The sequence below is a fragment of the Vombatus ursinus genome, unplaced genomic scaffold, assembly GCF_900497805.2.
Source record: "Vombatus ursinus unplaced genomic scaffold, bare-nosed wombat genome assembly UNPS02014810.1, whole genome shotgun sequence".
In the NCBI taxonomy this organism is placed as follows: domain Eukaryota; kingdom Metazoa; phylum Chordata; class Mammalia; order Diprotodontia; family Vombatidae; genus Vombatus; species Vombatus ursinus.
In genome coordinates this window covers 44,610,382-44,637,917 of record NW_020954588.1, presented here as the reverse complement: position 1 = coordinate 44,637,917, position 27,536 = coordinate 44,610,382, and the positions used below count along the sequence as shown (strand labels likewise).

The 27,536-nt window shown below is 41.2% G+C and overlaps 1 protein-coding gene across 2 annotated transcripts in view; it reads right to left on the bottom strand.

Annotated features, from left to right (window-relative positions):
* Positions 1–27,536, bottom strand: part of PLCH1 (phospholipase C eta 1) — a 204,145-nt gene that overhangs the window by 57,722 nt on the left and 118,887 nt on the right. For both annotated transcript variants that reach the window (XM_027875944.1, XM_027875945.1), the window contains exons 2-6: positions 26,591–26,737; positions 23,335–23,578; positions 17,228–17,357; positions 13,842–14,012; positions 2,522–2,615 (exon numbers count right to left, since the gene is read on the bottom strand). In XM_027875944.1, coding sequence (XP_027731745.1) covers positions 2,522–2,615; positions 13,842–14,012; positions 17,228–17,357; positions 23,335–23,578; positions 26,591–26,737 — 786 coding nt within the window. The remainder of the gene's footprint in view (positions 1–2,521; positions 2,616–13,841; positions 14,013–17,227; positions 17,358–23,334; positions 23,579–26,590; positions 26,738–27,536) is intronic.

The following is a 27,536-nucleotide window of genomic DNA, read 5'->3' as shown; positions in this document are numbered from 1 at the left end:
CGGTTTGAAGAGCACTTTAAAAATATTATCTCATTTGATTCTCACAACTCTGGGAGATAGGTACTCTTATTATTCACATTTAAAGGATGGGGCTACAAGATGTTAACACGGGGTCATACAGCTATTGTCTGATATTGGATTTGAACTCAGGTCTTCCTGATTTTGAGTCTAACACTGGATCCATCATACAACTTAGTATACTTCAGACCACTTGGAAAGAAAGAGGAAATAGATAAGAATTTGGGGAAATATACTGAGAGACTGACATGATGGCATGATGCGATAACCATAGAGGGGATAAAAAGCCTGTGGGTTTAATTTTACTTCTTGTCAAAATTCCAGGATGTACTATTAAAAGGATAGTTCATGAATGTCTAGAAGACAAAGCAGTGGTTACCAAGAAACAATCTGGCTTCATTCAACAAGGATGGGTCATGCCAGATGAACCTTACTTCCTTTCTAGACAGGACTACTGAACTGGCAGATAAGGAGAATGCTGTAGATGGAGTTTACCTGATTTCAGATCTGACAAAGACTCCCATGCTGTTCCTGTAGAAAAGATGGAGAGATGTGGGCTAGAGTATAATAATATGGTTAGATGGACTTTGAACTGACTGGATCACTGGACCTAACAAGTAGTCATTAATAACTCCATGTCATCTTGGAAGAAGGTCTTAGAAAAGAGTGCCCAAGGATCTGTTCTTGGCCTTGGACTGTTAATATTTTGATCAATGACTTGAATAAATACACAACTGCTGTCTCTGAGTATCAAAATATCTGTCATATGGACGAGGAAATATTCTGTCCTGCCGTGTCCCAGAGGGCAGAACCAGGAGCAATGAATGGAAAAGGTAAGAAGAAGGATTTAGATTTGAAGTCAGGATAAACTTCCTAACAATTAGAGCTACAGAAAAGTGGACTGGGGCAGTAGCTAGGTGGCACAGTGGATAGAGCACTGGCCCTGAAGTCAGGAGGACCCAAGTTCAAATCTGACCTCAGACCAAACACTTGACACTTACTAACTGTGTGACCCTGGGCAAATCACTTAACCCCAATTGCCTAAAAAAAAAAAAAAAAAGTGAACTGGGAAGCCTCAGGAAGCAGTTCTTTAACTCTAGAGGCCAAAAGGTGAAGTCTGAATAGCCACTTGTTAGGTATGATATAAAGGGGATTATTGTTCAGGGACCAATTGGATTAGATGGCCCCCTTCTAAATCTAAAATCTTGTGATACCAGTCAGAAGGCATGTGGACAAAGAGGATGTGAATTAGACAGAATGCTGTTAGGATGGACTCCAGAGAGAGCAGCAAAGGAGAGGATTGAAAAGGGGACTCTAATTGAGGCAGGAGCAGAAGACAATGGCTCAAGATGCCCTATGAGAACAACAGTGACTTGATCCTGTATCTTCTATTGAGAGAAGCTGGTCCCACGTGGGACATCTCCAGCCTTATCCCACTTAAGAGAGAGAAGCGGCCATGTAAGCACTCAGGTCTCCTTCATCTAGCAATTTTTCCTTTCAGGATAATTTATCACTCTTTATGAATTGGAAAAGTCAATGAACTTTCCAAAAAGAGTAATTTACAACATGTTCAAATATTGCCTTGGACCTTTTAAAGGTATAATGACAAGGTTCCGACTGGTACCACAAAGATAAAAGCCATAAGTCATCAGTTTATGACATCTGCTTTGAGATGTTACTGCAAAATGGCCAAGCTAGTGATCATTCCCCTAAAAGAGAGGAAAGAAAGGTTCATAGGAAATACAGAGAGAGAGAAAGAGAGAGAGAGCAGAAAAATGAGCAAATTAAAAAGAGTCTAACACAATGAATCAATACTATCAGGTAAAAGCAGGGGTATTATGAGGCTCAGATGAGGTAATGAATATAAAAGCACTTTGCAAATCTTAAAACATTATCCAAATGCCAGTTATTATTATTATTATTATTATTATTAGCCTCTAATCTGGTGGTGACTTCATTCCCTTAGCTTTTTACTGCACTTCTTTTGAGCTCAGGCAATTTTTATAGAGCAATACAGGGGTGTACTGGTAAAGGTTGAACTGGCCACTGGTGGGGTAAAATGTATGCACATGCTTTTAAATTTAATCTGCATTATTAATATTTCCTTAAATCTAGATAATCAGCAGAAGCAATGATCCCCCAATTTGTAACATGTCCAGTTCCTGAGATGTAAATGCTCCCCCTCCCAAAACTTAACAATCAGCTAGCAACTAGTTAGAGTTAGCTTCAGTAAAAGAAAGCCAGGAGAAACCTCTTGAAGGAACAAGATGACCACAACCCTCAGACTCCCTGAAGAGAGAATGGACCTTCAGAGTGGTTTAAAGATAAAAACATAGCACAACTCTGTAAGAGATATGAATGAAGACCTGACATGAATTGAAAAAGAATGCTTGCCAACTTTAGGGTCCTCTCTAGGGTGCAGGCTTCTTCCCAGGTACTGGTGTCAGTTTAATATCATCAAATATAACAAGAAATCAATGTTTAGAATCTAAAGATGTTTTACCTTCTATGCCAAGGACATTTTTCTCCTTATTTTCTTCTGAAACTTCAAACTTCTTTATGATGTCAAGACAATATTCTGGTGTCACATTGGCCATCTAAACCAAAAAGACAGTGTTAGTGCAGCCTCTATGAGGTTTTGTTATCTGATGAAAGTGTCAAAATACAAGGGACCTTAAACTCTGCATGAAATGTTGGCAATCAAACACCAGTGGCTCTGGAATAGAAAGAAAAATATGAATCATACATTCCTAAAATGATATTTCTCAGGGTTTTTTTTTCAAAGTCTTCACAAGGTACATGTTTTTAACTTACTTTGTTCAGGTATGGGTCAGAGTAGATGACCTCCAAGCTCCCTCACAACTCAGATTCTATGAACTCCAGCTAGAATATGAAACTGGCTTGAATGTCATGCAAATTCCACCTATCCGCCATGGAACTCACCATTGTTCCCTTGGGCTTGCTCTTCCTTCAGACTTGCCAGGGCTCCCTCCTGCCCCCAGTCATCTAGGTGTGAAATTTCAGGGATGAGATCTACTCCTTCTTCCCCCTTACCTCCATAACTCATCAGTTACCCCATCTTATTTCTGCCTCCACAATATCATTTGCATCTTTACCTTCCTTCTCTCTAGACATGGGCCAACCACTTTAGTTCAAGCCCTCAACATTTTTCACCCAGACCATTGCAATGACCTCCTACTAATTCTCCATGACACCATTCTCTCCCCTCCCCAATCCATCCATCCAACATAGTTGTCAAAAATCACCTTGCTAAGGCACAGCTCCAAGCGGCTCCCCAGTGCCTCCAGGTTAAGCGCACGCACACACACACACACACACACACACACACACACACGATCTCCGCAGCCTGGTGTTTAAAGTCTTCTGTTGTTTAGTGCTGACCTACCTTTATATGGACTATTTGTGTCCGACCTGTGGTAGAACCTTCCAAGCGCTCATTGGCCTGATCAGGCAGTTGGACACACCGTACATTGACCCCAACAAAGTGATGCATTTTGGGTCTTCTTGATTGCAAAGGTCAACAACCAACCTTTATCCCAGTTTCACATTACATCACTTCATGAGAACTCTGCATTCCCATCAAACAGGACTCTCAGTATCCCCTCTCCCATCTCTACTCTTTTGCTCATGCTGTGCCCCATGCCAAGAAGGCACTGCCTTCTCAGCTCCGCTTTTCAAAATCATTTTCTTCCTTCAAGACTTCAAGCTCGAGTTCTACCTTGTCCATGAGATCTTCTCTGATCTTCCAATTTATGCTTTCCCTTCTTAAATGACTCTGAATTTACATAGCTGTACATGCTGCATCTGCCCCCACAGCCAGGTGGCACAGTGGACAAAGTGTTGGACAAGGAGTCAGAAAGATCTGAGTTCAAATCTGGCCTCAGACACTTACTAGATGTTTGACCATGGGCAAGTCACCCTCTGCTGGTCTCAATTTTCTCAAAAATAAAGTGGTGATAGTAAGAGCACTTATCTCCCAAGACTGTTGTGAGGATCAAATGAACTAGAATTCTCTAAGCACTTGCAAACTTTAAAGTGTTACATAAATTCAAGTCGTTGTCATCATCATCATCATCATCATCATTACTAAATGGAAATAGGGATTGTTGGTTTTTGTCTTTGTAACTTCAGCATTTCGTGAAATTCATTCCGGAGAGTAGGTACTTAAAAATTGTTTGTTAAGTTGAATCAGCTAGCCTGTCTTTCTAAACAACCTTTCAGATATAACCAAGGCTGCTTTCCAAAGAACTACAAAGATGCTCCAGCCTATATACTTATCTCATGAGACAAGTGTTCACAAAGTGTAGACATGAGTAAAATCACATCATAATTCTGTACCGAGCTGTCAGAAGGCATTATTTGTTCCAGGATAGGGCATCTAGATGGAAGACCAAATGTCCCATTGAAAACAAGGCTCAAATTTATTGTTCAGAAATAAGGGAGGGGAAGGGGGGAAACATTCTCCATACAATGTGTGTGCTTGTATGTATGTGTACGTATATGTATATGTGTGGAAATACACAGATGTCTGTGTGTATATGTATGTACACACACATATATATGTTCAGTGCTTAGTGTGATTGGCACATACTAGGCATTTAAATGCTTGCTGACTGACTTGATTTGGAGATAGACTATAGACCTACACACTCAATTCTTAACATGTTGAAACATTTTTTAAATTGTAATTTAAGGCCAACAACACTAGCGACAAAGTTATTCATTCTATTCAGAGGATAGAATCCATATTTCTGGAAATTACTGTATTAATATGGCAGCCTTCCAGTAGTGGGTACATACATACCTGGCATTTTAAAATTAATAAAAGAGAAAGGTCCAAAGGCCTAGGGGCAAGCCCCTGGGGAGAACCAATGGAAGAATGTGGAGGGGCAAAATGGAGGATGAGAAGGCACAGGTGGGCTGCAATCAGTGCCCCCACATCAATGACACCACACATCCCTCAAAGTACAAAAAGTGAACAAAATACTGTTTTAAGCTTCAATACCAATTAAAGAGCTATTAAACAGATTCCCAGCTTAAAACAGCACCCAGACTTGGGGACACCCATACCATATCTAGGAATGTGTTCTAGATGATTGGCGCTTTGGAATCACAGTTGGTCTTTGTAGCAATCAGAGTTCTTTGGTCTTCCTGTGTTCTTTGTCTTTACAATGTTTTCTTTATTGTATACATTGTTCTCCTGGTTGTGCTCACTGCCCTCTGCATATTTGTTACAGGGTTTTGTTTTTCTCTTTTTTACTGATAGGGGAAGGAGAGAGTGGATGAGGGAGGGGAGAACAAGCACTTATTAAGTACATACTATGTCCTTGGTAATTCACAAACATCTTGCTTGGTCCTCACAACAACTCTGGGAGGGTGGTGCATTTGGGACCTTCACTTTACATTGAGGAAACTGAGACCTTGAGATTTTAAATAGTTTGTCACGTAACTAATGAGTGGCTGAAGCTGGATTTGAACTCAAGTCTTCCAAATTCCAGGCCCAGTGCTCTATGCACTGTGCTACCCAGATAGGAAGAAGATAAAATAAATACTTGCTAATTTAAAAATATTTTTTAAAAAAGGTAATAAATCCAAGGACTTCCTCCTATAAAGAAGCGTGAAATAACTGTAATTCCAGTCAATGACAGGGCACCCTTTTTATTTATTGATCTGGTCAGGACTAGTAATGTCACTGAGCCAAGCACCCAGGTGGATTTCTTGGGTTATGGCATTAATATAAAGCAGTGACTCCTAACTTCTGGGTGACTCCACCATCTGCTGTTGCTGTGGTCCTGCTCCCCTAGACCTTCCTGAGCATGCCACTTGGCATTTCAAAAGTTAATTTAGAGTCATCTTGTTCTTCAAACTTCATAGCATCCCTTGAAGTATCCGAGTAATCCAAGATAGCCTGGATTGATAGGAAACCAGACAATGAGGAGGTTTCGAAGTAAAAAGTACATTGAATTTTTCACAATTATCTACATGGCCTCAAGTCCTCAAACAACTTCTAGACCAGATGGCTAAGTGTACTTCCACCTTATGGGGATGTTCTGGAGACCATGCATCAGAATCAGAACAAAGACTAAGAAACCATGATGACATGATCAATGGCCTCCCAAAGGCAGCACTCTTCTCACTACCCACATTGTCTCTTAATTATGAGCAATCCCGTCAGTCAATAAACATTCGTTAGGTGGCTACTGTTTGTGCCAAGCACTGTTCCGCCAATATGGACGGCAGTGTCAAAAGCCAACTCCAGTATCCTCCGAACTCCAAATCTGGCTGCAAGCTCTCAGCCCCCAGACTTCACTTAACATTTTAACACCATCTCAATAATGCAGAATTTTGCCAACAGATAAAGAGAGAAGTGAGAAATAATTCTCTTGCTAAGGAGTATGGACAACTTTATTAACACACTGAGGCAGCTCATCTTGGCTTCACAAGCAGAGCAGTGTTATTCATCTAATTTTCAAATGAATGAGAAATGAATAGAAATAATCCCTCTTCCAGACAACAAGTATGCCTAACCCTCTCCCCAACTCTTTCCCAGGGAATTTTCATCAGACTTGGCTGGACTCTGAATCCCAAATCACATCACAGTCAGGTATAAGAGGCTTTCTTTGGCCAGGTGACACTGGAGTGCCAATATAGGCTCAGTTAGCACTCATATTAGGAAGAATGACTCACATTTATATTGCACATAGAGGTTTGCAAAGTGCTCTCCTCAGAACAACCCTGGTGGGAGGAAGGTGGGCCAAGGATTATTGTCCCCATTTTACAAATGAAGAAAGTGAAGCTGTAAGAAGTGAGGTGACTTGTGATTAAGTAAACACAAGGCAGGATTCGAACCCAGGTCTCCTGACTCCACATCCAGCACCCTCCTCTATACCTGGCTGCCTCTCAGGGGCTGTATTTGTATTGTCATTTAAATTTTGCAAAAGGCTTTACATTAATTATCTCGTTTGACCTGTACAATAACCTTGAAGTAGGTACTAGGGATATTCTTCTCCTCTATTTTACACATGAAGAAACTGAGGCTCAGGGAGGTTTATACTTATTCCTGGTCACAGGACCAGTAAACGTTGAAGGTTGGATCCACCCTACATCTTTCCTGCCTCTAAGTGTACTCCTTTCCTTCCTTCCAATTATACCAAGCCACAGAGAAAATGGCCTTTGAAAGTTTGCTTGATGCCTGCAGAGTCATAGAGAAAAAAGACCAAGAAAATATAAGGAGAAAATGCCTAGAGCTCCGAGAAAGGTGTTCAAAGCAATGTCCTGATCAGGAGGAAAGTACAGGAAAAGTCCCATCAACAAGAGATATCGACACCGTGGGAAGCTTTGTCAGGAAAGGAGATGGAAACAGCTTTAAGGGGAGAGGAGGTAGAGAAAGGACAGGAAAGGATGGGTACCCTCTGGGACTCTTCTGGATTTACTTGAGGGCAATAAAGAAGGAATGGGGGAGGGTAAAGGCAATTATTGTCCTTGGAGCAAAAAAACTGAGAACAGCTTCAACAAAAAGTGTGGAGAGAAAACAATGTGCAATGGACTATGGCGAAGGGAGCAGTGGACATGACCAGCCAAGGATGGGGCAAAGCAGTGACTGTCAAAGAGAAAGGCTCTAAACAGTCCAGAGGAAGCTGGGATTGTACTCTAAGTAACCATCAATAGCCACTATTTCAGTAGAAAGCATCATAGCAAGAGGCAGCGTAATATAGTGGACATGGCATTGGACTTGGAGAAGACAGGAAGGCCTGGGCTCAGACACTAACTGCGTGACTGGGCAAGTCATGTGACCTCTATGTGACTCAGTTTCCTTATCTATAAAACGAAACAGACCGAGTCCCCTCTAGCTCTGAACTTTCTATCCTACAAATGGAGCCCAGTGTTTGTGTGTTTGTCTTCCCTTCCAACATACATCCTCCTGTTCAACACTGTCTAAAGCTCCTCAGGTGTATTCAAGACCCCATTTTGTCTTCCTTGCAGTCCATCATATTCCATAGCAACCGAAAGATGAAACTTGAGGGAGAAAGCATGCTAAGGATTGTCAATAGGGACAAAATTAACATATCAGTCTTAAACTCTACAAAAGATTTAGGCAAAAAAAAAAAAAGCAGGGGAGGGGGCAGCCCCAGTACGATGAAATTAGAAGAATAGTTGTCCGTGCCTTTGAGAAAGATAAAAGTTGTCATTAGGCAAATACAGAAGAAAAATTGAAAGGAAAACCCTAAGCTTAGTCCTCTGGAGCAGTAGATTAAGGAAGAAAACATCAGCAATCATTTTTTCTGTGGATACGGAAAGTTCCAAAAGGAGTTCTAGAGTGGCCAGATTTCCCATTTAAGTGATACCAGCACTTCACAGAGATGGAGAGCACTGCGGAATTCCCCCAGCACTGCTCCACTCAAAGAATGAGAGTCCGAGTGAATCAGACACACAGCTGCAAAGGCATAAATTCAATTCTTTGCAGAGCTTCAGTGAAATAAAAAATATGTCCCATGAGCAGATATTTTATTTAACTAATAAAAAATAGTTTGTCCTTAGCCTTCCTGATAGGCGGAGATATCATCTCTCCCTGCAACAACAAAAAAGAAAAACTTGCCAACGTTGGGCAAGAGCAGACTCTGGCATCAGTGCCAATCTCATAAGTCACTGCCACACAGGTGATCAAATCCCCACTGCCTTGGGCAAGACTTGTTCCTCAGTCAGTCTCATTCTTTAGACATAGATATTTTAGATTAAATGTTTTCTTAGAAACAACATTGAACATCAATACAAACAACTAAACTTGCTTAATAACTGTTTCAGATACACACACATATAGATCAGCGTTATAATGCCTCTAAAGTGAAATTCATAGCAATTCAACAGAGTAACCATCCATACTGGAAAATTAGAATGGATGAAAAATGCACATTGCCCACAAAAGCATATACATGCCCAGGATACAGCACATCAGTACAGATATGATTCACCCAGAGAATGGTCCCCACGCCAGGCAAAGAGGCTTGGGAAATGAGTTGTTTTCCAAACTATTTTTACCTACCATAAGAGCTACTAACAAAAGGGACAGAGGACTGGGGAACTTACTTCCAGCAAGCATGGAGGGCAAGTAGTACTTATCAGTGACTTGGAGAGGGTGTATTTGCCTTTCTCCCATGACCAAGCAACTGCTAAAAAAAAAAAATAAGGTTGAGGGGAGAGAAGTATCCTCTCTCCAGGTTATCTGAGAGAGGAAATAAAGGGGGGGATGCCTTCAAGGTAAAAACAATGGAGAAAAAAGGTCTGAAGCAATTGAAGGGTATTAGTCTTCTCTATGTCAAGAAGGTAAAAGGTGGAAGAAAATGTCTTGATTAATAGGCTGGAAGCTCTTTCTATAAAGTAGATGGCCCAGAATGGATGCATGTGTGTGTATATATATATGCATATATGGATGTATGCATGTATGTATTTAAAGAGGCATGCCCAATGGTAGCCCAGGATAAGAAGGCAAGGAAAGGGGTTATAATCTGCACCTCTGAAGTGAATGCCCAGACTGATCTAAATATATATTGGTCCCTACTCATTTGGGTTGGAATCTCATCAAAGTGGGCACTCTCTTCAGTGGTAGAGGCTCACAACCCATCCCCATCTTCCTATCCCATGGGAGACTTGTCTGGGTCCTCCCCTAAATCCTTCATCAGAGATCCACCCAAACTACTAGATGCCTTTCTCTTGGGCTTCTGAAATTCTATGGGTAGCACTTTAGCCCTCAGACTGCATCTGTAAGTCAATGCTCTCTCTACATCACTATCCCATCTTCTTTGATGCCATGTGTTGCATATGTCATCATTGGTAATAGACTACCACCTACTTAACACCCACCATGTGTCTTTCCGCTGCCCTTTGAGTCACCTGCAGTTTTGATTCTTTAGAGATCATGAGACTCCATGAATCAGAGCCATTAAACATTCCCAGGAGAATATTGTAGATGAAGGATTAGAGGGGTGGGCTATTTTTTTTTATCAAGGGAACATTACAAGCACTATGCCAACTCCCAAATACAATCCAGCCTACTCTCTTCATCTTAATTCAACTCTGGACCCAGAGAGCACTTGTCCCTCTAAGCACATAAATCAGCAAAATGTTTTACTCATCATTGACACAGAAAGGATATGTTTAATGGCAGAAAGCATCAGAGATTGGAAGGAAAGGCACCGTCTCATTTTCAATTTTTATGAACTTCTTGTTTTCCTTGAAAGCTAACATGTTTTGCAATTTAATTCTTTTCAGATTCCAGGCAAGGAGAGTCCAGGCTAATCTGGAACACTGAGTCAGATACTGAAAGTAAATTGCCACAGGCAGTGTCCATATTTACATGACACAAGTCTACTGAGTCACTGGGGCCAAGACATTTTTCCCAACTTAAAATGCTGGGAATTGAAGTATAATAAAATAGAACAAGGGGGCAGTGACCCTTGGTCGGGTATAACCATCATTGTCCCCACCAGGCTATCCAGCAGCAGTGAAATGTAAGCCTGTGGTTTTGGAATATTAGACAGTAAGTAAATAGGAATTCCCTGACGGCAGCGGTGATCTGAAAAGTACATGCGCTAAACCAGAGGAGCAGCATCCATGAAAGCCCAGCTTCCCGGGGAAGGTGAATCATATTAAGGCTCCTTTCCTTTGGATATCTTATTTTCCTTCAGGGATTTCTCTTAGTGTGGTACTCTTAACCTGGAATCAAATGTTTCTTTGGGGAATGTCATCTTAAATTTAAAAGTGAAACAGGAACTTGTCAAAAACCAAAAATTTACCCACCCGCATACATGCATGGACAGATCTAGTGGCAGCCAGACATACATTATCCCATTCTGGAGATATTCAGATCTGCTCTGCCTAAATTTAAGGACCATGCTAGCCCTCAAGTGGCAATGTTCTTTGAAAGTAGGTAAAATGTCAAGTTAGCTGGCTTGGAATGAAAAGATGTATTTTCCAAAATGAATTCTTAGAAGGTACTTCTGACGCTCTAAAGACTTGATAAGGATTATACTACAAAATAGAACTCTATATTTTAAAAGACTGTATACCTCAGATGACAGGAGGAGTTTCATTTTTATCCCCAGCACCTAACAAAGTGCCTGGCAGATGGTAAGTGCTTAATAAATACTTAGCGATTGATTAATTGATTGTAATGGGATTAGAGAATTTTGAGCTGAAAGGAACCATAGAGGTCACCATAATCCACCCTTTTCATTTTTCAGATGAGGCAACTGAGACCTAGAGACATTAATAAATACTTGTTGATTGATTGATCCCCCAAAGCCAAAACCATTCCAGATGCACCAGATTATAGGTGGCAGAGGCAAGCCTCAACCTCAGGTCCTTGGACTCCCATTCTGATGCTATTTCTGCTGCACCAGGCTAGGAGAACTTTCCCTTGTAAAAGACAATGACCAAGGCTGTCTAATTAATTCATCTTTGGACCGTGGTTTTCAAACTACTTATCTCCAATAAGAGTTAATGGTCTCTAAGGTTCCAAATGGCTTTTTTTTTAGTTCTGCATGAAGGCCATAACACACATAGGCATGAACATAATAACAATAAGAAAAAATAAAAGATAAAGGGAAAAAGGCTGTGCCCCCTGCAGTCGAGCTTTCTTTACTGAGATGAGAATTTGAAATGGGATGCAAGAAATCTGTCCTTCCAAAATACATTCTCCTCTTGTTGATAAACATAAGGATGGCAGAATCTGCCACCACCCCCTCACCCCACCCAAATCACACTCTCATCATTTGACGTGTTGCTCATGACTAGCCTTCATACCAGGAACAAGTACGAGATTATATTAAAAATGTAATAAAAAATGTTTGATAGTCTCAGGCAGGGGAGATTGGAAAGGAGTCAGCCTGATTGCTGATTTCTACCAAGGTGCTCAAATACCACACTCCCCAACTATCTGGGGATTTTTCATTTTAGAACAGGTTTGGGCTGTGCTAAGGACAACCCACAGCCTTCTGAGATAAGGAATAAAGAGAAAAAATAAAGAAACTCAGGATAGAGGAAAGATTTCTAATGAAAATTTATCAGTTGTTCCACATAAATCAAACTTGAATCCAAAATGAATGATTGTGATTTTGTCCAAGATTAGCTAAAGAAAAGCGTCTTTACGCTGTCTGACCAAATTCATAATTCCATAACAAAGCACAAAAGCTAAAAAAAATTAGGAACGCTGTTTTATAGATTTTTTTTCTATTACACTAATAAAGTACCCAGGAAATTTAATAAAGTCATACTCAGTCTACATAATATTAATTAAAAACAGTGTCAAGTGGGATCTGAACCAAGGTCCTTGGACTCCAGAGGGAGGGTGCTTTCTGTATCCCACTACATGTTCAGCACATAGAAATGCCCTCACTGTCTTAAGGCCAGTATTCAATTTCCCATTCCTTTCCTTGAAGCTTCTGAAGTCCCTGATATCCTTAATGTTCTACTATGACATGCCTCACATCATATCTGAGAGGCAACTGAGCTTTCAAAGTCTTACCAACACAGTTCAAGCAATTGGGATACACTCCCTCCTCACTTCAGCCTTTGGGGACCCTATCTCCCTTCAAGGCTTAGTTCAAGCTCCATCTCCTACAGGAAGCCCACCCTGATCCACACCACCAGCTATCAGTTCTGCCCCACAGATCTACTCTGTATCAACTTGGTCTATAATTTGTATTTATGCTTCTGTGTTTGGGTTGTTCCCTTCTGGAAGGCAAGGATTGTTTCATATTTGTCTCTATTCCCACGGCATAGTGCAATGTCTGGCACATTACGGGTGATTAGTAAATGTTGCTGGGTAAGTGGATTAATGAATGGAAAGCCCTGACAAGCTAAAAGTGATGTCAGTTACAGGCATGTCGATGGACTGCACTATCCAAGGACCCATTTATAAAGGACGGGGAAGGTCTTCACCAGAAGACTGGCCAACCAGTGGGGATGTTTTTTTTAAATTCACAAAACTCATAAAACCATAGAGTTACACATCTGGAGCTAGAAGGGACTTTGGGAGTACTCTAATCCAGTACTTCTTAAACCGACCCACAGTTTAAGAAGCGCTGAAGGGGTCAGGAGTAGAAAAAATTTAAGAAGGCCTGTTCTAATCCACCCCTCATTTTAGAGCTAAAGAAGCTAAATTCTAGGGAGGCTAAGGAATTGCGCTAGGCCATGTAGGGAGTCAATTCGGAGGTAGAATTTGAGCCCAGTTCTTCACAGTGCTTTTGCCATTGCATCAATCAATCAATTAACAAGCATTTATTAAGTGCCTTCTCTTGGCGTTGTTCCAGCTAGGTGACACAGTGGATAGAATGTCAGGCTTGGAATTAGGAAGACTCATCTTCATGAGTTCAAATGTGGCCTTAGGCACTGGGCAAGTCACTTCACTCTGTTTGCCTCAGTTTCCTCTTCTGTAAAATAAGTTGGAGAAGGAAATGTCAAACCTCTCCAATATCTCTGCCAAGAAAATCCTAAATAGGGTCATGAAAAGTCAGACATGACTGAAAGTACTTGAACAACTGGGCACTGTGCTAGGCCATAAAGAGATAAAGGTGAAGATGGAGAGACACATGAAAGTTTTGAGTGGCTATGATCCAGAGAGAGTATGTACACTAAAAAAAAAAATCCAGATCTTTCTAAGTATCTTCAACATAAAACACGTGCACATGTGTGTGTATGTTGGAAGCTGAACTGTCCTCCCAATGCAACATTTTGTCATCATTAGCAACAGCTTTCCCACGCAGAAATGAGAACTCACTCGACTTGTCCATCTCATAGGCTCTTACCTTTTGTTCCACTTTCAGAAACTGGGCCAGCTCTTCCACGGTTAAGTGGTCCTTCTTGTCACTGTAGTTCAAGAGCAGCAAGTAGAGGTCTCGTCTCAGCGACATCATTTTGTAAAAAACACAGAACTCTTCAAACGTCAGAGTTCCCTGGTTCTCATCAGTGTCGGCTTCCTGGAAGGGGGAAAGAGAAACAGACCCACAAGGAGGCATGATTGCCTTGACAGATTGAGGTTGGGACTGAGCCAAAACACATCACAGAGAGCATGCTGAGCCTGGGAGCAAAGGTTGAAAAGACCCCTCTATTTCATCAGCTTCTAAAGGAAAGAAACATGATCAACAAACAGATTTGAAATGGAAGGGGGTGGAAATGGGGAGGAAGTTGCGGAGTCCTTTATTAGCAGCCCATGATTGCGGGATCTTAACGCTCACTCCCCACAAACAAGGTTGGAGTCCTCTTTGTCCACAGTGCTTTGTGGAAAACCACATTGGTTTCCTCATTTGGTGAGGAGGTCATGATCTTCTCTTTGTCTCTCATTTTTCAAACAGAAAAATTTATTACGAGATTAGCAGTAGTTTTGTATGGAAGACAAAAAATAAGAGAGCCTTAACTCACTATACAGATGAGCCATTGTCCTAAGAGAGAGAGGGAAGAATTTATGACCAAACAAGAGATAAAGAACATTATGAAATGCAAAATGGATCATTTTGATCACATTACAGTTTTTGCACAAACAAAGCCAATGCAACCAAGATTAGAGGGGAAGCAGAAAGTTGGGAAACAATTTTTACAGCCAAATCTATAAGAATACAAGTTATTCCCCAACTGACAAATGGTCAAAGCATATGAACAGGCAGCTTTCAGATGAAGAAATTAAAGCTACCTATAGTCATATGAAAAAAAAAATGCTCTAAACCACCATTGATTAGAGAAATGCAAATTAAAACAACTCTGAGGTATCACACCACACCTATCAGATTGGCTAACATGACAAAATAGGAAAATGATAAATGTCAGAGAAAATATGGGAAAATTGGAACACTAATGTGTTGTTGGTGGAGTTGTGAACTGATCCAACCATTCTGGAGAACAATTTGGAACTATGCCCAAAGGGCTATAAAAAAAACTGTGCAAACTCTTTGATCCAGAAATACCATAAAAGTCTGTATCCCAAAGAGATCATAAAAAGGCAAAAGGACCCATGTGCCCAAAAATATTTATAGCAGCTCTTTATGTGGTGGCTAAGAATTGGAAATTGAGGGGATGCCCATCCATTGGGCAATGACTGAACAAGTTGTAGTGTATGAATGTAATGGAATGCTATTGGTCCATAAGAAATGGTGAGCAGGCAGACTTCAGAAAAACCTGGAAAGACTTATATGATCTGATGCTGAGTGAAGTGAACAGAACCAGGAGAAAACTGTACACAGTAACAGCCATGTTGTGTGATGACCTACTTTGTTAGACTTAGCTCTTCTGAGCAATGCAATGAACTAAGACAATTTCAAAAGACTCATAATGAAAATGCTATCCACATCCAGACAAAGAACTATGGAATCTAAATGCAGATCAAAGCAGACTATTTTCCCTTTTTTTTGTCATTTTTTGTTTTCTCTTTCTCATGGTTTGCCTTTTGTTGTGATTCTTCTTTCACAACATGACCAATGTGGAGATGTTTAATATGATCATACATGTATAGACGGTATCAGATTGTATGCTATCTTGGGGAGGGGAAGGGGGGGGATTTAGAACTCAAAATCTTACAAAAGTGAATGTTGAAAACCAAAAATAAATTAACTATTTTTTTAAAAGAGAGACCTTTCTGCATTCTGATCTGAGTAAACTACTGTCCAAGCTATAACGAATACAAGGCAAACAGGGCTTTCTCCCTTTCTCCCAAAACCCTTTCTCCCAGAACGACAACTGCTTCAGATGGATTGCCCTATGCAACCCTCCCACCCACCTCCCTGGTATGAATTTGAACCAGGCACAACACTTCATTCTCCTTCCCACTGGACAAAGATGAATCAGAGCATACAGAAAATGGTTTTGAAGAATGTGGATTTTGTGAAGTGTCCTCAACTGAAATGGAATTTCTAAAAGTGTTTGGGCTTTAAAAAAAAAAAAAAGGTTTGCTTATCATGCAATAAAAAAAATAAACCCTTTGAGGAGGACTTCCTTCTCCATAAAGTCTCTATGTGAGGCTACTTATTAATACCAACAACTGTTATTTTTTGCCCAATAGCCTGTAAAAGAATTTGATTCATGGGTACCCTTGATAAATGGAAGGAAGAAATTCTGCAAATCCTGTAAATTGGGTCTGCTGGTTATGTCTCTACTAAGGCTCTTTCCCTCCAAATATGAGCTCGCACATGAAGACCACATACAAGCAAGAGCGCACAAATGCAGCCAGAACACAGGGCAGCCTATCTCTTGTTGATTAAGACTGTACCAGGCCAAGAGGCTCTATTACTTTCTTGACTGATGAGACATTTGAAAACCTTCAGGTGTGAGTGAAATCTTGTCCAAAAGTGAAATGAATGAACATGGAAAGTAGTGGCCTCTAAGTATTTGAAAAACTGTCGTTCGGAAGAGGCTTAGGTTTCTTCTGCTTGGCCTTGGAGGGCAAAGCTAGCAGCTTTGAGTGGATGACACAGAGAGGCAGATTTAGGATGGAAGACCTTCTTAGCTCCTAGAGCTGGTCGGAAACAGGATGTGCAGCCAAGGCAAAGTGGCAGGTTTCCCCTCATAGTCAAGGTTTGATAAACACCTCTCAAGTATGCTGTGACTGGGATTCTCATTCAGGTATAGGTTGAGCTAGACAGCATCTGAGATTCCTCCAACTCAGATTCTATGACTCAAGTAGCAACATCTTATTATGTCAGAATAAAAATGGGCATTTTAGAATGAGACATGGCCACTGTATTAATTTCCCTTCCATGGATTGCCAATTTAAAAAAAAAATGGAAGTCATTATGTGACAGGTGATATTGCTGGAGAGGAAGAGGGAAAGGTGTTCAGGTTTCTCCAACAAAGTAAATCTCTCTGCTATTATTTGTTATGGTGGTGAGGGCAGGAGAGAGGGAAAATTCCATACCTGTGATTTCATCAGTGAGGGGAATTCCTAGTGGGGGGATGGACGCCCTCCAGAAATGCAGATAGGCAACTCCCCTGTAACTTACAGTCTTAGAAAATCTCTTGAGACACCAAGAGGTTAAATGATTTGTCTAAAGCCACACAGCCAACACATGTCAGAGACAGGACTTGAACCCAGATCCTTCCTGAGTGCAACTCATTCACCATCATCTCCATGGATACACTGACATGGGCCTTGCGTGGAATTCCCCACCAATTCCCTTTTGCCTTGATCTTTATGGCCATGGCTTACCTGAAACATCTGCCGGACTTTTCTGCGAGGCAGGTTCACATTGAGTTTATGCATCAGTTGGTGGATTTCTTCAATGTTCAATAAGCCGTCCCCATTCTTGTCAGCCTCCTCAAAGGTCTGTTTCACCCACGTGAGGCACAAAGGTCAAGGAAATATTCCTCCAAACTTCCCAAAGAGAAAGAGAAGCCCGTACAGTCTTTGAATCCCCTTTGCTCTTCCTCCAGCAATCCAATTCACACTCCGCAACTCTGCCAACCACACTCACGTTATTACTTATGACATCTGCAGTAGGCAGCTGGTGACGAATCACCCAGTTCATTTTTTTGACTGCCCTGGAGTTGAAGAATCCAGGCTCCCCGCTCCCAGCCTCAAGCACCCTCTCTCTGTGCTTTCATGTTGCTCCAAGCTCCCTTCCTCTCTGGTTCCTTCCTCAGGCACGACCGCCCACCCAGTGGTCTCTCCAGCACCTGGGCTTCAGGCATAACTTCTCCCTAAGGTTCCTAATAGCCTCACACTACATTTCTCACATGGAAGCCTGTCTCCCAAGGATCTCATAAATAAATGATAATTAAATAAAAAATGTTATCGTTCACTTGTTTCAGTCATATCTGACTCTTCATGACCCCATTTAGAGTTTACTTATCAAAGATACTGGAGTGGTTTGCTATTTCCTTCTCCAGTTGATTTGACAGATGAGAAAACTGAGGCAAACAGGATTAAGGGACTTGCCCAGGGCCACACAGCTAGGAAGTGTATGAGGTCATATTTGAACTCATGTCCTCCTTACTCCAGGCCCGACATTCTATCCACTGTGCCACCTAGCTGCCCCAAATTAAATACATGATAAGTGAATTAAATTCAAATAATAAATACATGATAAATGAATTAAACTAAATTGATGAGACTACCTTTTAAATGTTTTATATATTTAGAGCTCAGGGACATGACTTACAGGTGATCAAGTCTTAGTGAATTGTGGTATATGCAGTCATTTCAATATTTTTTAAAGTTAGGATCAGGCTCTTTGTCAGGAATGCAGCCCTTTTTGAATAACATTAAGATTCTAAATCAAAAGCAGGAAAGGACCGAGGAGGCCAAGAACTTTGGTCAGTTTCCCTTCTCCTCCGAGCTACACATTTTCTGGACCTCACTGTTTTCTCTGTTCTTGCCATAGTGAAAAGATTCCTGGATTTGAATCCCAACCCTGCTATTTACTACCAGTGTGACTCTGGGCAATTCACTTACTAATTTTCTGGGCCTCAGTTTCCTTACCTAGAAAGTGAGGAGGTTTGGACTGAAAGATTTTAACCCATCCCTTCCAGCTCATCATGATACTGTGATCTCTAAACATAAAGATTTGGTTTAAACACACACACACACACACACACACACACACACACACACACACATAATTCTTCCCTCTAGCAATATCATAGACATTAGAAGAATCAATTGCAAGTCAAGTATTCTGACATCTTAAAGCTGTTCTTCATGATTAAGGAAGACATGGACCTTTACAAGGAAATACTGAGTAAATTATTCATATTTAATATGCCCAGAAAATCAAAAAAGAAAACAATTCTTCTGGTTACATGAAATGGAGAAGGGTTAAGATGAATAAAGAACAGATAGATTTTCTAGCCAGAAACTTGGAAGTGATGTTAAAAACACAGTGGGAGTATAAGATATCAAAGGAGTCTCTAATTCAACACAGTATGGAACACAATTCAACTAACATTTGTCAAGTGCTTACTATATGCAAGGCATGACTGGGTGCTAATGATACAAAAACGAAAAATATCAACATAGTTACTGGACATTGGGAGCTCAGAACCCAGTCAGGAAAAAGAAAAGTTCAAAAAAAAAAAAACTCTAGAAAAAAATTATGATAAGGGAGAGTGATAATAGCTTACGCATTTATGTAGTTTTTATTGCTGTTCAATTGCTTTCAGTTCTGTCTCTTCATGACCCCATTTGGGATTTTCTTGACAAAGATACTGGAAAAGTTAGTCATTTCCTTCTCCAGCTCATTTTACAAATGAGAAAACTGATGCAGAATGGAGTGACTTGCCCAGGTTCACACAACTAATATCTGAGGCCAGATTTGAACTCATGAAGATAAATCTTCCTGACTCCAGGCCCTACACTCTATCCACCGTACCACCTAGCTATCCCATTTATGTAGTGCTTTTTAACTATTGTCTCACTTTATCATCATAACAACCCTGAGAAGTAGGTGCTATTATTATCATTCCCATTTTAGAGATGAGGAAACTGAGGTAGATAGAGGTTAAGCCATTTGCCTAGGGTCACACAACTAGTAAATACCAAAGGCTGAATTTGAACTCTGGTCTTCCTGACTCCAGGTTCAGTACTTTATGCACTCTGGCACCACCTAGCTGTCACTGGGGAAAATAACTTTCATCTGGGCTCATCAAGAAAACAAGGCTTCATGAAATAGGTGGCCTCTGAGGCAGAGCTTGGAGGAGAGAAGGATATCAGTAAGTAGAGAGATTGGGGAGACCGCACTCCAAGAGTGAGGGACAGTCCACATGACTCACACAAGTAATAGACAGGCTGAGATCAGAGGATAATTAGTAGTCAGATTAGCTGGAACATAGAGTATTTTAAAATGGGTAGAGTGAAATAAGGTTGAGAAAGTAGGTAGGAGTCAGAATGTATAGAGCTTTGAAATGCCAGACCAAGGAATTTATTCCTATTATTCATTTTTTTTCTTCAGCAAAGGATATAGTGTCCAACATGTCTGTGCTTACATGGAGGCGCTGTATTACATTTTAAACTAAAGAGACTTTTTTTTTTTACCATGTAAGATTTATTATCTATGTTCAACATCTATTCATCATTGAAATTCTTAGTCTTAAGTGAAATCCATAAATAACGAAAGAACCTATATTCTCTTCAGTTAATGTAATTATCTGTATGTCCAGTCAAGGATTTCATAGAGTCACGATGGCCTATGCTAAACTCCGCAGATCTATATGTTATCAGAAGGATTCCCTTTTTTACCAGACCATGACTTCAGCAGATCTTTGCTTTCCCTGTCTAGGTTATTCGAACTAATTCCTTTACCTATCTCCTCTCTCCTCTGATAGCACAGGCAACTATCAAATTTCAAGCGAGATTATCTCTCGGTGACTAGTGGGGCTATGGTGTCTTTCTAGCCGGTATTTTTTTTCAGAGTTATTTTATGCTGCAGCTCCTAATCTGCCAACCTTGTTAATATAAACATGGCAAGCTGCCATTCCCCAGAAGAGAGACACAAACAAATTTGAGCAGCTTCTAAAAACTGTTCATGAATATAATAAATGGAGGTACGTGTGATGTGTAGCCACTTCAAGGATAGTGAGTTAATGTGTCAGGAAATGCCCTGATAACTTGGGATGTCTTCCTCCCTAGCCATCCAAGGTGAGGAAACATTTCCCTGAAATAAAACTTCAAAGCTGCAGGGGGTAAGAGGCAGAAAGCAAAAGCAAAAGCAAAAACAAAACAACCTATATAATGCATGGGTCGAATCCTGGAAGAAGTGCAAGGGATTTGCCCCAGAAAAGATGCCATTTTATCGGCCGCGGGATTGGGGGGGGGGGGGGCAGTTGGCTTCTAAGGAGGCAGGGAAGCATTTGTTGCTACGTTTCAAAGCAACCAATTAGCACGTATTAAGTACCCTCCATGCACCTGCCACGCAGGCAAATACAAACACAAACAGATATGTTGTCTTCCCTGGTAGAATGTAATCTCCTTCAGGTCAGGGACTGTTGCATTTCTCCTGTTGTATGCTTGGCATAGTGTCTTAGATACGGCAGGTTTAATTTAGATAATATATGTAAAGCACGATGCAAACCTTTAAGCATCAAATGGATGTTAGCAATTGTTATTGTTGCTGATGAGTATCTAAATTTGAGATAGTTACAAAAAAGATACAAAGTATGTATGTATATATGTATGTATGCATCGACATCTGCATGTGAGAGTGGGTTCACTGCACCCCTGTGCCCAGCTGAATATCCTAAAAATGCTTCTTCATTCAAATGGGTCAATATAAATCCATCACATTTCCTACCCAACAAGTATCTCAGCACACACACACACACACACACACACACACACACACACACTCACACACACACCCTACTGACAGCAAGAGCACAGGTCCACCTAAGTGAAGGGCAGCCTACGGCAGTGTTTTTTAGCTACTTTGTATCATTAGTTTTTAATCCCCAAAGGAAAGGAGCCTTCCAAACCCTGCTAGTAGATTATGCGGGTCACAGGCCTACAGAACCACAAGAATCCCCTCCATTTAAGGACACAGATACAAGCTGAGCTTTTCTAATGGAGCAAGGGGGGTCTCATTAATGACCGACTCACATTTACTTAGCGCTTTGGAGTTTACAAGGCAATTTCCACCCAAGAGTCTCGTGAGCTGAGAAGTCTATGCTCTAGCTGATGAAACTGAGGCCGACTGACTTGCCCATGGTCAAGGAGCTGGGAAGTGTCAGAGGCAGGATTCCCACCCAGATCTCCTGACAAAAGTCCAGGGCTTTTGCTACAGCTCTGAGTAGCTTCATCACTAAGTCCAATCTTATATATCTATCAGCAACAGAAGGTGGGCCTTAGATTTGAGCAGACCTAGATTTGAAGCTGGCCTCCGTAATTTAACTGTGCAATCACAAGCAAGTCCTTAAACCTTCTGGGTTCAGTTTGCTTACCTCCAAAATGAGGACTAGTCCTGAGGTTCCTTTCAGTTCTAGAATCCTACAATCTCAGCCATTTGCTACCTGTAAGCAATTGGGCAAATTGCTTCACTTCCCGGACCTCAGTTTCCTCATCCGTAAAATGAGGAGGTTGTGCTAAATGAGCTCTAAGGGCACAGCTCTAGATCTAAGGTGCTATGGAAAGGGCCTTGAACATCTTAAAATCACTTCTGAATAACTAGTATTGTTATCAAACCCACGACAATCTGACATCCCCTGTACTGTCACTCTGTCCAGGGTTCATTCCATAGCCAAGGGAAGAAACTAGTCAAAGAAAGGGGAAAAAAAGAGTTTCTGGAGGTCAGTGCACTGCTTTAGAAGGAGATGATTGAAAGCTTCTTCTGAAGACAAAAACATCTACGAGAGGTTCCTCACTCTTGGCCAAGAGGGCGGCGTGGAAGGAAGGTGAGCTAAACTCTGGCTCCCCTGAAACCAACATTCATGGGTGAAGGAAGGAGTTTGTCAGAGCCCAGGCAGCCTGAAGCCTCCACAGCTTCTATGTTGATGGTGCCAAGGGCCAAGGGGGACATAGAGACATGACAGTAGAGAGAGGGAAGGTCCATTTTGAGCCTCAAAACTAAGAAAACAAGGTGGGTCAAGTCTTCACAAAGTAATGGATGCACATTAGAACCAAAGTTTTAAAGATGGGGGTGGGGACTAGACCTGTAATTTCATTGCTATGGAAAGACCAAGGTGAGAAAATCTCTTTTACCAAAGAAGGTTGAAATTCACATTTATTTATTTATTCATTCATTCATTCATTCATTCACTTATTTATTTATTTTTATTTTATTATGATTATATATTATATAATTATATATTCATTAAACTATGTGAATATATTTATTATAATATATAATTATAATGTATGATTATACTGTTTTATATATAATTTATTTAATTAATATTTCATTGTTATGTAAAATGGATAGTCCTGTCATTTTACATGGCTTCTTACTGAGATTTTATATATAAATTATAAAATATTTCCCCCTCCCCCTAAAAATAATCAATTAAAAAAAAAGGTTGGTCTCTGCTCTATAAGAGAGTCTTGGAGAGTTGCCTAGAATTTGGCCAGAACCAGAGGAAATGTTTAATAAAATAAATATACAGTACAACATAGATAATGTTAATTTGTGGTTTTCTAGGTCAATAAGCAGCTGCAGGGATGCTTTTCTATTTGAGATCCACAGCACTGGCCTAGAGCACTGAGAGGTTGACTTGCCCAGGGTCCCAGGGAAGGACTCAAACCCAAGTCTTTATCACTCCACTGTGCCACCTCCCCCCGCCCCACACACACACACACACATCAGGAGCTGAGATCTCAGCAAAGGATATTGGTCGTGGGTTCTCCTTCGTTTGGCAAGAGAGTCTTCATCACTGATTCCAGCCATCAGGTACTTCAAGCCAGTGATCCACGTCCTCGCCTCCTCGGGGTTGGAAGTGATGAGATCCAGTGACTCCATGTGGTTTCCATGGTAGATGGTGAAACAGCAGCTCGGGTCAAAGTTCCCTTCAGCCTGTCGGTGGAAGATCTCGGATTGCCGGCCCTCGGTGACTTTGTAAATCGAATCGATAATTACTGCGAAGGAAAGAGGATTCAGAGACAAAGCACTAGTGAGGATACATGTAGAGATCAAGGAGCATGGGAAGGGCCACTGTATCTGGGCCAGAGCCAGACGGGAGCAAATAAAATGCCAGCACTGCCCCGTCCTAAGAGAGGCCTCCCAGGAGAAGCAGGTACTCTAAGGCACGCCTGAGAGAGGCCCCATTCATTGCAAACCAAAGCTGGGCAGTAGAACACTCCTCGTAAACCACACAAGGCCTCACTACCACCAGGGGAAATCAAGTCAGTAAAAAGGCAATTGGGAAATACCGTAAGCATACCACATGGAATAGACACTGTACTTGTGCTTTCACTGGCATAGGGACCTCCCTCTGCCAATGCAGGGCAGTGCCTTCTCTGCAGCTTACAGTTTTAGAGTTAAGGGAGGCCCTGAGAAAGTAAGTGACTTGTGCACAGTAAACGTAGGTCAGAGACAGGACCAGAACCCAGGTCTTCCTAAATTTTTTTTAATGTAAAACATTTCCATTTTGGTCATTTTTGCACAAGAAGATTTGAATGAATGAAAAAAGGTGAAAAATAGCATGATTCAGTCTGTCTTCAGTCAATGTCAGTTCTTTCTCTAGAGGCAGATAGCGTGCTTCATCATGAGTCCTTTGGGATTGTCTTGGATCACTGTATTGCTGAGAAGAGCTAAGTCACTCACAATTCATCATCGAACGATCTTGCTGTTATTCTCCCTAATTTCAAGGCCAATTCTCTATCTGCAACCTCAGGCTGCTACAGCAAATACACTAGCTACCTGTAGGATATTCGAAGGGGGAAGGAGGAATCAAACCAAGAGGAGACGTTGGCCTTCTACAGCCTGCCCTTCCAGTTTTGGGAGAGTTCATTCACCCAGCATGCATTTATGAAGCTCCTTCTGTGTATACAGCTGTGTGCTAGGTTAGCGCTGAGGTTCAGTCACTGCTTTCAAAGAGCTTCTAATTTGGTTTCTATGACTAAGACTGTTAAATGACAAGTGCATGGACTTTGGAGTCAGATGAGCTGGTTGGAAGCCAGCAGGTGACACCAACTATCTTCGTGAATGCGTCTGGGCCTCAGTTTCCTCGTCTCTAAATGAGGGAGTTGGGCTCCATGACTTCTGGGGTTCCTTCTGTGATGCCCAGAGAATTCCTCCCAGGAACAGCAAGCCACCATTGTGTGGGAGCATTAAACAGTCCCTTCACACAGTAGGAGTGCAAAAAATGTCTATTGAATTCATGCTTACAGCAGAAACATAATCTGATCGATTATTCCCTGAGTTTATAGGTGATCAAAATTAAACTCGGTGGGCTCACAAAAGGCAAAAGCATGGGAAGCACACAAATTCTCTCATCCCCTTATACATGTGACCTTTGGTCATCATAGGAGCAGAGATTTAGAAGTGGAAGTGACATCAGAGCCCACTGAGGCAAAGCCCTTCATGTTACAGATGGGGAAACTGAGACCCAGAGAGGTAAGGTGACTTGTCCAGCATCACCCATCTAGTAAGTGTCTGAGGCAGGGGAGCATTCATTGGGACTTTCCCCATCAAAACTCATCTATGATTTGGTAGATAAGTCCAAGGGAGCTGCCTAAGACTCCAAGAAGTTAAGTCAGAGGCTGCCCAGAGGCACACTAGAACTGAGAAATGTTCAAGGTAGGATCTGAACCCAGGACTTTCTCCTGACCCTGTACATTATCTACTACACACCTTGCCTCAACTCAGAAGACTAAAGCTAACCGAAAAACTGAGGAGAGCCGCTTAAGACTCAGCTTTCAGAAAGAGTTTCTCCATGAAAATCTGAGGTATATAGAAGTGCAGGTAGCAATTTAGAAGGAATTTTCTCAATGAAATATTGTATTTAGGCCAGTTCTTAATTGCTAGTTTCTCAGGGGTTCTTAACCTTTCTGGGGGTCACAGACCCCTCTGTCAGCCTCCGGAAGCCTATGACCTCTTCTCAGAGAACGTTTTGTTATTCACATTCATAAGTGAAGAAAGTACTAAATTTCAGTTGGAAGTCAATAAGGATAAAGATCTATTTTTTCCTCATCTAAGTTCACAGACCTCCTGAAATGTATCCACAGATTCTTTGGCAGACCGTGGATACCAGGTTAAGAACTCCTGCTCTCTATTAATCAAGTCCCTAGGGCCTTTTAGGTGATCACTGTGGTACTGCAGAAACTAGAAAAGGGCAAACTATAAAACAAAAAGCTTGATTCTGGACTTTTCTGTCAGTCTGGAAAGTAATTTGAGGCATGACCTAAAAACAAAACAAACAAAAACCACAGCCCCGACAACATTATTTCTCTTCCATCAAACTCTGCGGCATCATTCAGCAAATTTCCAATTTCACATTCTGTTTTGTTTTGTTTTTTTTTTGCCGAATCAATTAGGTTTGTGTGCACATGTTTCTCCTAATTTCTCCACCCATACACTTATCATTATTGTTCTTTCTTCTTATTACCAGCCTACCTATCCCAGAGCCAAAGGGGGCAATCGAATAACCTATTATTTTCCACTGGTCAATTTTTCCATAAATCCAAAGGTCACATATCATGCATCTTAACATCAAAAATGTTTGCTGGATAACAACAACAAAAGAAAACTAACAAAATTCACACTTCGGGCATTCCTGCGATGTTTATGGGGCATTTTTAAAAATCAACCTCTTGTCTGCCAAGGGTAGTGACCAATTCTTTCTGCCCACTCCCATCAGTAAGATCTGAAGTTGGGAAAAATATCATCTAGCATGATTTCTTTGTTCTAGAGAGTCTTGACCTGTGGGTCTGCGGACATGGGCTTTTCACTACATTTTGATAAATGTTATTTCCAATACAATTGGTTTCCTGGGTGATGCTGGGCATTTGACTTTATGTCTTTAAAACCCTGCAAAAGTCAATAGCCTTTACTAGGCTGCCAAAGAGGTCCATAGCCCCCAAAAAACTGAGGAATCACTAAACTACTGCTGTCCCCAGGTAGGAGATGAACTGAAAAGGCCACGTTACTTTTTGCCTTCTCGCTTTTCCGGGAGGGCCGCCAACGCAGCCGGGCGCGGCGCTCATCCAGGTAAAAGAGCCGCACGAGGCCTTTGCTCCCACGCTTCAGCTTGATCATCTGGGTCCCAGACTGCATCACGCTCATGCATCTTTCAACTGCAAAGAAGATGAGGATATATTTAGCCCCTACTCAACAAGGCACATGACACCTACTAGACATCTCAACGTCCAACAAGACACTGGATTGGCAGCCAAAGGTGCCAAGAATTAAAAGACAACTGGTTCAGGCATATAACGGCTCCTAGGAATCTTGGTGCCACAACACACTGGCCTGGCAACCAATGGCACCAGGAACTGAAAGACAACTTGGATCCAGGGACCTGTGGAAACTGAACTGTTAAAGAAACGTGTCATCTGGCCCCACGTCAGGTCATGGAAGCAAACTCAAGCTTCAAGGAAAATAAACCCATCACGATGATGCTTTCCCAAAGCTCTCCTTTGTTCTATGTAACAACATCATGCTTTCTGTTAGGAGACTCATGTTGACTTGCATTCGTCATTTCAATTTATATTCATCCCAAACAAGCTCTGCCAAAGTTTTCTTAATTTTAAAACAGCAAGTTTTAAAAGGTGTCTTATTTTAATACCTCTAAAATTTAGTTTCATAGTCATAATTGAAAGTCTTACAAATTAAAATAAACCTAGCTTGAATTTTTTTTTCTTATTCAGAAGTTGTTTATTACCCCAAAACCAGTAATACCAAAGTCAAAGTTATTTAATGTCACAGAACCATCTTTGTTTTGAGATGGATCATGCAAAGGCATGTTGAAGATGGCTTTCCCTTTACACCATATACATCTTGCATATATATAGTAACATGAATATCAGAATATTAGAATGTAGAAAGGTTACTTGAGGGCAGGGACTTTTTTGTCTTTCTTTTGTAATTCTAGTG